Below are 14474 nucleotides of genomic sequence, written 5' to 3'. Positions count from 1 at the left end.
CTATATATATATATATATATATATATATATATGCTATATGCTATATATATATATATATGCTATATGCTATATATATATATGCTATATGCTATATATATATATATATATATATATATGCTATATATATATATATATATATATATATGCTATATGCTATATATATATATATGCTATATGCTATATATATATATATATATATATATATATATATATATATATATATATATATATATGCTATATATATATGCTATATATATATATATGCTATATATATATATATATATGCTATATATATATATATATATATATATATATATATATATATATATATATATATATATATATATATATATATATATATATATATATATATATATATATATATATATATAGCATATATAGCATATATATAGATATAGCATATATATATATATATATATATATATATATATATATATATATATATATATAGCATATATAGCATATATATCATATATAGCATATATATAGATATAGCATATATATAGATATAGCATATATATATATATATATATATATATATATATATATATATATATATATATATATATATATATATATATATATATATATATATATATATATATATAGCATATAAGATAAGATAAGATAACCTTTATTAGTCCCACACGTGGGAAATTTGTTTTGTCACAGCAGGAAGTGGACAGTGCAAAAGTTATGACGCAAAAATTAGAATACAATAAGAATAAATACAGTACACAACTGTACAGAATAGAATAAAATAATATACTATATACAGTAGAATAAAATAGAATAAAAATATACAATAAGATAAAAATAGAATACGAATGCTATATACAACTGAGTAAAAATACAACGATGCCAGAAAAGATTATTGCACTTAGTGTTATTGCACATGTGTGGATGTGTGTGTTTGTTCAGTTAAAGTCTTGGTGTGGTGTGCAGTGTGTCCTTCAAAAATTGGAGTAAACTGAACTGTACCGGGAAGTCACAGCCTTAAGAAATAGGAAAAGTCCTGTAAAGACCTACAAAGAAAGAGATGGTGTGGTGTTCAGTTGATCCATCTGCTGTTTGCCAGTGCCTCATCAGAAATGGTCTCAGTGCAAAGGTGGCTGTCAGGAAGCCATCCTTGATCGCCAAAGAAGGGAAACTGGGAGAAAAGGTTAAGGTTTGCTAATTCATATGAGAACTGGTCTGAAAATCTAGAGCAACAGGTCTTATGAATCCACATTTTTGGTCATTATCAGTTTATACAGAGGTGGTGTGATAAAGTCCACAGAAAGTAAAGAAATGTATGTTGGGTTGATTACTTATTTATTTTAATAATGCTTTTTGACAATGAATAAATCTTATACTATTGGAAAGCCTGTTTATGTCTCATTAAAAGGTGCAACATTAGTAAGGAAATGCATTTGTAGGTTGAGCAGCAGGTGTGGGGTGCAGCTGTGACTTTTGCACAGATTTCATCAGACAGATTATCCACGTCTCCCCTTTCAGCTTTCTTGCACTTTAAAAATGTTGATTGATGTGATGCTTTTCCCCCCTTTTCTTATCCAGAACCTGATCTCTGCAGCTACAGGCATGAATCTGACAACGGTGGACGACCCCATCCAGAGAAAGTTCTTGCCCAGCTTTCTGCGTGGTGTGGCCGAGGAGAACAAGCTGGTCACGTCGCCTAACTTTGTGGTGACTCAGGCCCTTGTGGCCCTCCTGGCAGATAAAGGGGCCAGACTGAGACCTGCTTATGACAAGGCTGATATGGAGAAAAGAGGTTTGTAGACTCTGAGGAAAAGGCCGTTCCATGTCATTTCGTCTGTCATTGTTTCTCTCTTACTTCATGGAATTGATCTTGATTACCTTGAAGTTATATCTCATATTGGTATATTATGATGTTACTTTTTCTTAATATTTAAAGAAAAGTCATTTCAATGTGGTTTGTGTTCACATAAATATACTTTATACTCAGAAGAACAGTGATTCTGTGATGCTCTTATGTTCTTCTGCTTATTCTAAAATGTTCTTCCTGGTGCTGATACCAGTCATACACGTATTCGTTTAATTCATGTAGTAGTGACATAACTCATCTGCTTGTGCCAGTTTCTTCTGTATATTCACATTTTTTGTGCTTTTTGTGTCTTTTCATCGTTGCTCCTTCTTTCACTCACCGGGCATTCTTGTCACTTTGTGTTCCGTGTCGAGCAGGTCTAATTGCGCATTTGTATGCCCATCCTTCCCATAATCCTTCCGCTGTAGGCCCTCTGGAGCTGGCCAACGCTCTGGCAGCTTGTTGCCTGTCCTCGCGGCTTTCCTCGCAGCATCGCCAGTGGGGTGCTCAGCAATTAGTTCGCACTCTGGCCGCCCACGACCGCGACAACAACCAGAACCGTCCGCAGACTTTTGCTGACATGGCAGGGGACCTGCGAAAGTGCTCCTTTATCAAACTAGAGGCTCACCAGAGCAGGGTCGGTAGTTTGGTCTTTCTCTGTATTATACAGTGAGGTTGTTTGCACCATTTCTGATTGGTAGTTAAAATAATCCTCCTCTTGTTGCTTCAGGTCATCACATGTGGTTGGTGCAGTAAGAAAGGCCTTTTGGCTACCAGTGGCAATGACGGGACGGTCAGAGTATGGAACGTAACCAAGAGCCAGTACACCCTCCAGCAGACCTGCGTCTTCAATAAGGAGTAAGGTTTTTTTTTAAGGATCCCACACAGCTAAACAGAGACATCTTGCTGTAATTGGTCCAGTTTGTATTTATTTCCCCCCAATAAATCTTTTTTCTCCATCAGAAACTCAGTTACCAGTTTGAGAATTAAGATGCCTTTTAACGATCCCTGTGGGACAAATGTTTTTGGTTCGTTTCTCAAGGAATCGAACCAACCTGACCTTTGGCAGTTTGCTGAGGCAGGTCCTGAAGGCTCCTGTCCCATGAGCCTCTTTCACAGAATCACACATCATTCCTTACAAAAGAAAAAATAGTTTTCATCATTGTATAAAGTTCTTTTAGATGAGACTTTAAATAAGTTTGAGTGCTCCCAAAGGTGTCAGATACTTCAATACAGTTCTAACTTTGTTTTTTTATCTTATCTTTCACTAGTGACGACTCTTTGGAGGAGGGAATGTCTGGTTTGGGGTCTCCCAGCGATCCTTGCCTGTCACCTCTTGCATGGAGTGTCACTGGAAAGTATCTCGCCTCTGCCATGGAGAAAATGGTCAACATCTGGCAAGTTAATGGTAAAGAGTTCATTTTGTCCAGTCTTCTCTGGGGGTTATTGAATATGTTAATGATGAGCTTCACTGAGTTTTGCAGGACTTGTTTCACTATAATCTGTGGCTCACCTCGTATCACTGGTGACGGAGGCCTGCAGCATATGAATGAGAGGCCTTCTATTAAAAATAAAACTGAATGGTCACCGGATGTGTTCCAGGCATCATTTTCTGCCCCTCACCATACACCTGGCTTTGTGAACCATCTGTCCAGAGCTGTTACTGGGGTTAATAGAAGGTGTAATCACTTTCACCTGGTTTGGTGTTAATGAATTATCAGCAGGTACACTAGAAGGGCAACAATGAGACAAACCCCCGAAAAAAGGAATGGTTTTACAGGTGAGGGCCACTGAAATTTTAACCTCCTCGTCTTTTTTGACTGTTTTTTTTAACATAATTTTGCATTTGCATAAAAAGAAGCAGTTCATGCTTTCTTATGCTGGGCAGACACTGTGCGATTTTTTTTTCAGTCGCGCGATTCAGCTCCTGCTCAAACTGCACGATTGACTCGCAGGGGTTAGAAGTTGGTATGTCACGATGCAGGTCTCACACTATACCGCCCGATGCTCTGATGCGACCCGAGTGCTCACCCTGTGCCTCCATAACATGAAGGTTATAACAGAAATTCTGTCGCTCGCTCTCCCTCTCTGTCTGTCACTCACACAGACACACACACCACCATCAACTTTGCTAAATTGCTAATGAAAAACATGATCAGGCAGCTGTGACTGAGCAGCATGTAAATCCAACTATTTTCACGGTTGTTGTGGTCGTGATCATTTTGTGAGGCCACATCGAAAAGGCTCGGATGAGCTTTCCAAAGTTCTACAAGTTGTGCCTCCATCGCTTGTGTCCAGATCACACGCTGCACAGCCGTGCTGCTCCGTCTTTATCACCGACGTTTATGTGTTTGCGCGCGAGCAGTGTGAGAAGCTGCGGTGACACCCTGAGGTGTTAATCGCTTCTCGTTACCCCACGTATACTACACGACGCACGATGAAGGCCAAAATCGGGCCGATCGCCAAAACGGTCGCACGACTCAAAAATCGGCTCAAAATGGGCCAAAAATCGCACAGTGTGAGCCCAGCATTAAAGAAGTTGATACATTGTGGCAACAAAGTCATCATCCATCTCACAGTGAATCTGCAGGGAAGAACAGAAACGACAGCTCACTCCAAGACTGCAGTGTTGGAGTTTGTCCAACTGTATAAGCAGGAAGCTCTCATGTTCCTTCACAGACAGCTGAAAGACATCAGAACCCCTATATAAAATACCTAAAAGGAACATTAAAACCAAGTATACTTGGGCATTTGTCAATATAAGTATGATATATCTTATACAAAATGTCATCATGGATCTGCTTTCATTGTCTCCAAGGTGGTAAAGGGCTTTTGGATGTGCAGCCTCACTGGGTGTCTGCACTAACTTGGCCTGAAGAGGAAGCAGAGTCCTTGTGGTGTGGGGAGCCCAAAGACATGCTGCTGGTGGGTCGAATGGATGGATCACTGGGCCTCATCGAGGTGCTGGACTCTTCTGGTATGCACCGCACAGAGCTGGAACACTGCTACAGGAAAGACGGTATGAGAGTTTTATTTCAGGTTCAACCACATCTTTGATATTTACTTGTGTAACTGAAAGAAAAACCGAAGGTTTTTTTCTCCTTTAGTGGCAATAATGCACATTGCCTGGTACAGTGAAGACAAGCCTTTTGCCGTTGGCTACGCAGATGGAAAGCTGCTGATTGGATCCAAAGAACCTTTGGATAAAGGAGCCATTGTTGTCATTGATGCGCACAAGGTGGAGTAATTTTATCATTCTGTTTATGTTGTGATTCTTTCATTTAAATTTCAAAAAGAGCGAGCTGTTTTACTGTCAGCTAGATGGATTAGATGGACATTTATAGCTGACAGTGATTCCAAATCTTTTTGTCAGGAGTCGATCAGCAGCATGAAGTGGAGTCCAACGGGTCAGATCCTGCTGACGTGTGCTAAAGAGGAGACTGTGAAACTGTGGGCCAATCCAGACTCCTGCTCTGACACGGGCTCTGGCTGGCACTGCCTACAGAGCCTTAGACACCCCTCCTTGGTTAATGGTGTGGCCTGGTGCAGCTTGCCTGGATGCAGTCCGAAGCCCCTCAGCATGTTCGCCGTGTACGTTGACCTTGAATGCGCCCTCTGTTTTGGGTTTTGTGATTTCACTTCTGCCGTTTTTGTTGTTTCTCCACACAAAATGATTATTTTGAGGAAAAAAAGTTGTTATGGATCATTATGCTTTTCAGATGCTGCCAGAATGGTCTGGTCTCTGTCTGGACTGTTCCTCAAGACATTTCAAACTTCACAGACTCCTGTTCCTCTGATTCAGAAGGATGGTGGGAGAATGAAGCCAAACCCAAGTTAATGGTATTTGTGTGTTTTAACTTCTACTGTAAAAGCACTTTAGCCAAAGTCATCCAGTAGCAGCAGAGTTTCTTTTGCTTTATTTTTGAGCAATAAGTTAATGTGTTGTTCAACCTCAATGTGCTATCATTGATGTGCAGCAGTCCACCCGATGGTCAGAAGATGGAGCAGTTTGTGTGTTCCAGCTAAAGGGCCACATCACTCCAGTAAGAACACTGGCTTTCAGTCCTGATGGTCTGGCCCTGGCATCTGGAGGAGTGGGAGGCCTCATGAACATCTGGTCCCTGCGGGTAAGAAACATACATATACACACAGATGGAAATGAAGGCACATAGTTCATATGTAAATACTGTAAGTACACACACAGATGACTGGAAATATGTAGATGGAAAGAACACATGACACTTAATTACACTGGTGAATGAAGCTGCTGTTTATAGTGACACTGAATGGCACACTGTGTGTGTGTGTGTGTGTGTGTGTGTGTGTGTGTGTGTGTGTGTGTGTGTGTGTGTGTGTGTGTGTGTGTGTGTGTGTGTGTGTGTGTGTGTGTGTGTGTCCATTTCCAACAGGATGGCTCAGTACTCCAGACCGTGGTAGCTGGGTCAGGGGCTGTCCAGAACATTGTCTGGGTCTCAGATGTGGGCGTGGCCGTCTGCTCCAACAGGTCAAAGGCAAGTTGTCTCATTTGACTCCATTGTCTCCGTCATTTTGTATGATTGTATTTGTCCTCAGTTAAGTTTCATTTGCCTTTTGTATGGCTTGATTTCCAGGATGTGTTGGTTGTGAACTGCTCCAAAGAGTTCATGGCATCTAACCATGTGCTGGCCACCTGCCGCACGGCTTTGAAGAAGCAAGGTGTGGTCGGCCTCAACTTGGCACCCTGCATGAGAGCTTTCCTGGAGAGACTGCCTGTCATGTTGCAGGAGCAGTATGCCTATGAGAAGGTAAAGGGAGATATGATATAGCCCCTACTAGAAGTCAGAGTTTGTACTAGATGATTATATCACCATGTTTCTTTCTTGGGCTGAAAAAACCTTCTTCTTCAGCTCTATTTGTGTTGGAGAACTCTGAGAAAAAAATAAAAGCCAATCCAAGCAAACTTGCACTATTCATGACAGATTAATAGTATTTGACACTAATAATGTCTCTTTTTGCTCTCTACTTCCAGCCCCATGTTGTATGCGGGGAGCAGCTTGTCCACAGCCCGTACATGCAGTGCCTTGCCTCTCTGGCTGTAGGTCTCCATCTGGACCAGCTTCTGTGCCGTCCCCCTGTGCCGCCCCACCTTCGACACTGCCCACCTGAGTCTGGCATCGCTGTATGGAGCGCCAGCGAGTGGGCATGGTTGGACTGTTTCTCCACCACAGTAAAGGCGGCAGAGGCTCTTGCTCGAGGTGCAGCCTTCCCCGAGTCCTTCTCCGTTCCTGACCTGGAACCCGTGCCTAAAGATGAAATGGCTCTGCTCCTGGTGAGCAAAGCTGATTAAACTGTAATTTAGAATGTAATCAAAACCTGTGCAGCTCATAACAGCAGCCTTTGCTTTTATTTCTACAGGACAACAGTAAATGGTCAGCTAGTATGGATGAACAGATCATGTCATGGGCCACCTGCAGGCCAGAGGTAACTTTGACAGTTTAGGTGAAATAAATGGCCCCCCTCCCGGGGGTACTGCTTTATACGCTTTATACTGCTGTTGCAGTATGTAGTAATGGCAGAGAAATCATTTCAAGTTTAGCTGCTTATTTTCATATGATTTTTCTGATTTTAGGTAGGATTTTTAGAAATGTTTAAGAGGAAGATTAAATTGTTTCATTACAGAAGGTTAAAATACATATTAGAATACAATAATGAACAAATATAACACAAAAGCTAACACATGTAAATGGATTAATTAGTACAGAAGAAGAACATTATGAGAAGTTATTTTGGATGATGTGTTTGGCTTCTCATCCAGTGCTTACACTGCTCTGCCTCTCTTGAGCTTCACCTCGATAACTCTGCTCCTTAGATTTGAACCAAATTCATTTCCCTCTCTATTGTCTCAGATTTGTTCTCCACACTCTGAACTCTCCGCTCAGTTCAGCTACAGCTCCCCCAATACTCAGAGCAGCCAGCAGTCCACCCAGTCACGCACCGCAGTCACACACCGCAGTCACGCACCGCAGTCATGCACCGCAGTCACACACCGCAGTCACGCACCGCAGTCACGCACCGCAGTCACGCACCGCAGTCACGCACCGCAGTCACGCACCGCAGTCACGCACCGCAGTCACACACCGCAGTCACGCACCGCAGTCACGCACTGCAGTCACGCACCGCAGTCACGCACCGCAGTCACGCACTGCAGTCACGCACCGCAGTCACGCACCGCAGTCACGCACCGCAGTCACGCACCGCAGTCACGCACCGCAGTCACACACTGCCTCTGCCTTGTTGTTCCAAAAAGTGATTTCAAATGTTTCTGTATAGTTTTTATGTCTTTACCTATACTGATAAATAATGTGGAGTCAGCAGGAGTTACAGGGGGAGATAAAGTACAACACGTTTTGCAAGTATCTTTATGATTGCAGTATTGCACCTACTCTATCTTCTGCATTATAATCAGTACTTATGGTTTTGTTTACAGCTAAAGTATCTTTATAGAACTGTTATGTTTGTTTCTGCTGCTATAGATTATATAAAAGTCACTTTGCCCAAAACCGATTGCAGAGTTTACCTTGCGATGGGGATATGATCAAAATGAGCTGATGGCAATCAAGAGATATTTAACAGATTTTAGACCAAGTCATTTACAATAGTTTAAATTGTTGAAATCACTTTTTGGTGTGACCCGTTCAGCCCTCCCTTTTTTATCCAACTACAGTCCTCTAAATCAGCGGTCCCCAACCCCCGGGCCTCGGACCGGTAACGGTCCGTGAGTCGTTTGGTACCGGGCCGCGAGAGTTGAGGCTCAGGTGTGAAATGTATAGTTTTCAGGGTTTTTATCGGTTTTCAGCCTTATTTTGTTATCGTTTTTATCGTTTACTCGGTTTTCCTGGGTCTGTTCACGTGTGTTATGAATAAATTTTTTTACCGGTACTAGTTTTATTCTGTTGTATTTATCCGCGACACCTTAAAGGCCGGTCCATGAAAATATTGTCGGGCATAAACCGGTCCGTGGTGCAAAAAAGGTTGGAGACCGCTGCTCTAAATATCTATTTATTTAGGTACAAGTGATCATAGCTTTGTTTTTTTAGCCTGATGCAGTACTGCTGTCACGCTGCCGAGCAGGCAGGGAAGCAACGTGGAAGTAATGTAGTAATGTAGGAGTTTGAAACTGAAACCATAGGTGTCTACTAAAAATCTTAGATGAATTAGAATTTCAGTGAAGTTCTTGAACCTCAAGATCAAGGTCAGAGGTCAAGTTTTCTGAAATTCTGGTAACTTGACAACAAGGCAACATAGGATGTTGAAATTGATACCTCAGGTTCATCTGCTGCTAATACCTCTGACTGCAGAAAGAGAGCAAGAGGTCATTGTGAAACAGTAAGACAGTCACAGAATATTTGCTCTGCATTTTTGGGTAAAATGGTGTAAAAAGTGTCTCAATCAGCCAAAATCACAACATTAACAACAGTGAGCTTAACTGAAGGGTGATGGCAAGTAAGAGGGATGTCAGGCCAGGTGAGAAGGTGGATATTTCCACACAACAAACACGTTTCTTGATCTCAAAAATTAACAACCAAATCCTTACCTCATGATTTAATATCACATCTAGTTTCAACCCGATTCTTTTCTTCCATTTTTCATGTTTGGGTTCATGATCAGGACTGGCACCTCGGAGGGAAATGCGACGTGTTTCTGTGGGGTGCAGGGCGACACGGTCAGCTAGCAGAGGCTGGAAGAAATATCCTCGTTCCAACCATTGCCCCTTCCTTCTCTCAGGCACAGCAGGTACAGAGACATAAACTATTGGACATATTGTTTTTTGAACTTTGTTTCTATAATTAAAACAGCAGCGTGAGCTGTATTTTATTTCTACCTGTGATTACTCGTTCACATTCTCGTTTCTTGTAGGTGGTGTGTGGGCAGAATTGCACCTTTGTGATCCAGCCCAACGGCACCGTATTGGCCTGTGGAGAGGGGAGCTATGGCCGCCTGGGACAAGGCAACTCAGATGACCTGCATGTCCTTACTGTCATCTCAGCTCTTCAAGGTGACATGACAACACCTGTACACAACCAAAAGTAACAAACACACAGGCACAAAGCCAGCTGAATGTAGCAGAACGCTTAACGGCTAAAAGGCAAATTATTTGTGGTAGCTGGTGTGCACGAAATATAGAGCTAAAAGAACATTGGGTCAGCGGATTGGTGGCATAAACCCTGTCATGTGCTTTTCGTTCTTACCAGGTTTTGTTGTGACCCAGTTGGTTACATCTTGTGGCAGTGATGGTCACTCCATGGCTCTGACAGAGAGCGGCGAGGTGTTCAGCTGGGGAGACGGTGACTACGGCAAGCTTGGACATGGAAACAGTGACCGCCAGCGACGACCCCGACAGATTGAGGCACTGCAAGGAGAGGAGGTGGTCCAGGTAAGTCTCCACCCTCCTTAAAAATATATTTCATTTAGTGCTGTCAGCGTTAATCTCGTTAAAATGACATTAAAGCCATGACTGCATTAACGGTTATGGGGGGGGGGAATGCGCGGCATTAATACGTTAGCGCAGTTAGCTAATCAATGCGTTAGTGCCGTGCAGACCCTCGCACGGGGCGATCTGTGTTAACTCGCTAACAGAGATTTACAGTGTTAATGCGGTTATGGTATTAACGTCATTTTAACAAGATTAATGCTGACAGCACTAATTTTATTCAATTCCACAGTACCCAAAAAAATCATGCAGGATATGTACAGAGGGCTGAATTCAGACAATGATGTGACCGGGTATACATTTTATTGGTACTCACTAGTTTGTAAGGTCTGCCTTATAAATATAAGTAAATATGTATACTGTATATATCACATGTATCTAAATGTATCAACAAAATGGAGTTAAATTGAATAGTTTGTGTATCCATGTGCTGTGGGATGTCCTCCAAGATCTGTACCAGGGCATGACTGAGCTCTTGGAGAGACAACCTGAGGTTCAGATAGACTAAAACACAATATCTCAGAGGTGTAATACTGGATTTAGGTTATGCGAGCGTGGGGGCCAGTCAATGGCAGTTCATCCTCTGGGAACAGCCTGCTCTCTCATACTGTCTGCACATGAGACCTGACATCATCATGCACCCAGAGGAACCAGGACCCACCACACTAAAAAGTCCCCTCTTCATCTGTCAGTGGCTTCCACCTATGAAGCTGGGATGTTCTCAAAGCGCTGTATACAACATGCCTCATTCTCCCCATTCACACCCACTCCTAGAAGCACTTCTAAACTCAAGTGCAAACTAACCAACATTCACACACCGATGAACGCATCGGAGGGCAACTTGGGGTTAGTATCTTGCCCAAGGATATTTGGCACGAACCACCAACCTTCCACTCCGTAGCTGATCTGCTCTACCACCTGAGCCACAGCCACCCTGTTGTTGATTTTATTAACACAAAAACATCCTCTGTGCTACTTAACTGATCAGTATTCCAGATGTTGTACTCTGGCTAGAGTCTCCTTAAGAAGTGTTCTTTTAATCTTTTTTGAGCGGTGTACAGTGTAATTCTGTGGGAATCAATAAAACATGTTTGCCTACTTTGAGCCAAAAATAAGTTTTTTCTCTTGAAGGTTAGACTTCCAACACTATCTTTGCTGTTGCAGAATTCTGTCATATATCTATTAAGGTTTCTCTGGGTCACGCTTCTCCTCCATATTCTGCACACCTTTATTGGGGTTAACAAGAACATCATAGAGATAGGCAGTTTCAGTTACAATGCTCTGTGCTTTCTTCACTCTTTAGATGTCTTGCGGGTTCAAACATTCGGCCGTAGTCACAGCTGATGGGAAGCTTTTCACTTTTGGTAATGGTGATTATGGAAGACTAGGGCTGGGGAACACCTCAAACAAGAAGCTGCCAGAGAAGGTCACTGCTCTGGAGGGCTACCATGTAGGACAGGTAAGACGTTCATTACTGTTACAGTTGGTGTCTGTGAAATGCTTGGATACGCGGCACATTCAGAGGATTTCTGTACTGTTACACTGTTACTGTTTTCTATACTGGAGAACAATATGAAGACATCAGTCGTCATGTGTCCACTGGTGCTATATGCTGATTGTGGACATTCAAAAAACACTGTGAAATAAATATTTCAGTGGTTCTTATATAGAGCTTTTCTACTCTGCCTGGGCACTCAAAGAGCTCATACGAGCACATGCTTTCTGTTTAACATTCACACGTTTACACACAGTGTTGTGCCCAAAGGATATTTGGCATACAGACTGGAGCCGATCAAGCTACCAACCTTCCAACCCCATCAGCTAATTTTTTAAGGTTTTTGCAGTAATATGATTGTGCTCTAGGTGTTGTGACATTTTGGCAGATTATTTCTGGTTGCTGGAACTACTTTGGGGCAGTTTTGAGTTCTAATTGTTTTGATTATTTTCAGTTGTCCAGCCTTATCTTAGCTATTGATAGTTGGTGTTGTCGTGTGCTCCCTCCTCAGGTGGCTTGTGGTTTGAACCACACTTTAGTTGTCTCTGCTGATGGAATGATGGTTTGGGCCTTTGGCGATGGAGACTACGGGAAACTGGGACTTGGGAATTCCACAGCCAAGTCCTCACCTCAGGTACCTGCTGCATTGTGATGCCAGATCAATGAACTGAAGTTAATCTGTTGGCCTATCAAACAGTGAAACTGTTTGTGACCCTGACCTGTTTTGAAATCCTTAGAAAGTGGACGTGCTGTGTGGGATTGGTATAAAAAAAGTAGCCTGTGGAACTCAGTTTTCCGTGGCTTTAACCAAAGATGGCAAGGTTTTCACGTTTGGCCAAGGTAAGCTTAGCTTATTCCAGGTTTAAAAACAAAGTTAATCTATAACTGCCTTAAATCTGCATTCTTGTTAAAGGCCAGTCTGTAGGCAAATGTTCTTATAGCTCACTTGATCAACGACTTCATAAAACATTTTGCTGAGGAGTTTGAGTTCTCAGCCTTTCTCTCACCCACGTTGGGGTCTTAAAGACAGACCTAGCTGCCATGTAGAGCTGCCACAAACGATTATTTTTGCGATTAGTCGACTAATCAGATCATCATCGTTCAGCTTATTGCACCAGCAGCATCTGCTCCTATATAACTATCATTAGCTTACAGCTTTAAGTGTTTAAGGTCTGTGCTAACTAACAATAAAGACAAGATGATAGTTTATTAAATTTTAATGAAATTTGCAGATTGTTTCGGTGAAGTTTAATAAACTCCTTGCTATCTAAACTATAACAGGACACTGGAGTATATTCTGGAGCATCTCACACTTCTGATAATCAGCTGTCTGCTTGACGTTTATTCAGCTGTGTAAAAACTATAACTTTAATCTCAGACAAACTGATTTACTCAGGAACAAATAAAACACTGAAAAAAGCCAAACAACAACATTTTAAGTTATCTAAGTGACTCATATATATTTAACCTGAGTAGCGAAAGACGGCGGTGGGTTTGAAAACGATTTGTCGGGAGTCCGGTGTTCTCACGGCGCTAGTGACCTAGCCCCCGGCTAGCTATCGAGCTAGTGGGGAACAGACGTCTCCGAAAACGTCGGAGCGCTTTTGAAAATATGCGGTGTCTTGATAAACTGAGCAGATATTTGAGGTTTGCACAGCTACATTCTCGCCTGAAAATATGTTAAACGTTTATTTTGTGACCCAGAAAGAATAATAAGAGTAATATTAAAACTAACTAGCTACCGCCATTGTTGGAAACTAAGCTGGGCTGCGCTATGAATTCTGGGACACAGCTTCTTCTTCTTCTTCTTCGGGGTTTAACGGCAGCTGGCATCCTTGTACATGCAGTGCTGCCATCTTCTGTTTCAGTCCGTTATTACACTCTTAAATCCTGCTACTTATTCCTGCGTCTTTTGACAAAGCTTCAAACGACACGTCGACTATTAAATCAGTCGTCGACGTAATCGTGACTAGTCGACTAATCGTGGCAGCCCTACTGCCATGTCGCCCATATTAGCTAATACCTGGGCTTTTATTTTTATTTAATTTTTATTTGAGACTCCCTTTCTCATTACATGATCTGTTTCAGACAAGCATACTAAAATGGTGAAACTTGTCCAAGATTTACAAAATCACATAAAAAATTCCCAGTGACAGATTCATAAAGTCGTTTATAGATCTTTTAAACTCTGCAAGCGATGCCATCTGAGAGAGCTCCGCTGTAACGTGGTCCATGATGACAGGGCAGGAAATGAGAAGGCCTTTTTTCCAAGCTCTGCACAAACTGATGGAACAGTGAATAGAATGGAAAACCAGAAAATGATTTATAGATATACCAATCAGCCAAAGAATGTTGATGTGTTAAAGGTTTACAGCCAGTTAGGTATCTTAATGCCTCATGATAAACTGAGAGTGAGCAGGAGGGCTGATGAACGATACCTTAAACCCGGAGGGTGGCAGCAGGAGAGAAATCATCTGTTTGTGAAAAAGTACCCCAACTTCAGCCTCAGTTTCTTTAACAGGTGGTCAGTATGTGACTTAAAAGATTGTCATTGGTCACAGTATTTAAGTATTTGCAGAAGCCCACAGGTTTAATAGAAGTACTCTTAGTACTGTCTTTCTATTGTTTAGAGCAGGGGTGTCAAACTCAAACACACAGTGGGC

The 14474-nt window shown here is 41.9% G+C and overlaps 1 protein-coding gene across 8 annotated transcripts in view; it reads left to right on the top strand.

The window, feature by feature from the left end:
• The window catches only part of herc1 (HECT and RLD domain containing E3 ubiquitin protein ligase family member 1), a 97509-nt gene that overhangs the window by 68097 nt on the left and 14938 nt on the right, over positions 1–14474 (top strand). For 6 of the 8 annotated variants that reach the window (XM_026187799.1, XM_026187955.1, XM_026188029.1 and 3 more), the window contains exons 51-69: positions 1579–1792; positions 2224–2483; positions 2577–2704; positions 3118–3254; positions 4665–4865; positions 4954–5084; positions 5220–5437; positions 5566–5686; positions 5824–5973; positions 6256–6357; positions 6457–6630; positions 6855–7154; positions 7241–7306; positions 9494–9619; positions 9743–9881; positions 10078–10259; positions 11620–11775; positions 12323–12445; positions 12549–12651. In XM_026187799.1, coding sequence (XP_026043584.1) covers positions 1579–1792; positions 2224–2483; positions 2577–2704; positions 3118–3254; positions 4665–4865; positions 4954–5084; positions 5220–5437; positions 5566–5686; positions 5824–5973; positions 6256–6357; positions 6457–6630; positions 6855–7154; positions 7241–7306; positions 9494–9619; positions 9743–9881; positions 10078–10259; positions 11620–11775; positions 12323–12445; positions 12549–12651 — 3031 coding nt within the window. The remainder of the gene's footprint in view (positions 1–1578; positions 1793–2223; positions 2484–2576; positions 2705–3117; positions 3255–4664; positions 4866–4953; positions 5085–5219; positions 5438–5565; positions 5687–5823; positions 5974–6255; positions 6358–6456; positions 6631–6854; positions 7155–7240; positions 7307–9493; positions 9620–9742; positions 9882–10077; positions 10260–11619; positions 11776–12322; positions 12446–12548; positions 12652–14474) is intronic. The other 2 variants (XM_026188193.1, XM_026188112.1) reach the window with 1 other exon arrangement.

Source organism: Astatotilapia calliptera, chromosome 1 (genome assembly GCF_900246225.1).
Source record: "Astatotilapia calliptera chromosome 1, fAstCal1.2, whole genome shotgun sequence".
Taxonomy (NCBI): domain Eukaryota; kingdom Metazoa; phylum Chordata; class Actinopteri; order Cichliformes; family Cichlidae; genus Astatotilapia; species Astatotilapia calliptera.
This window is presented reverse-complemented; position numbering and strand designations above follow the sequence as displayed.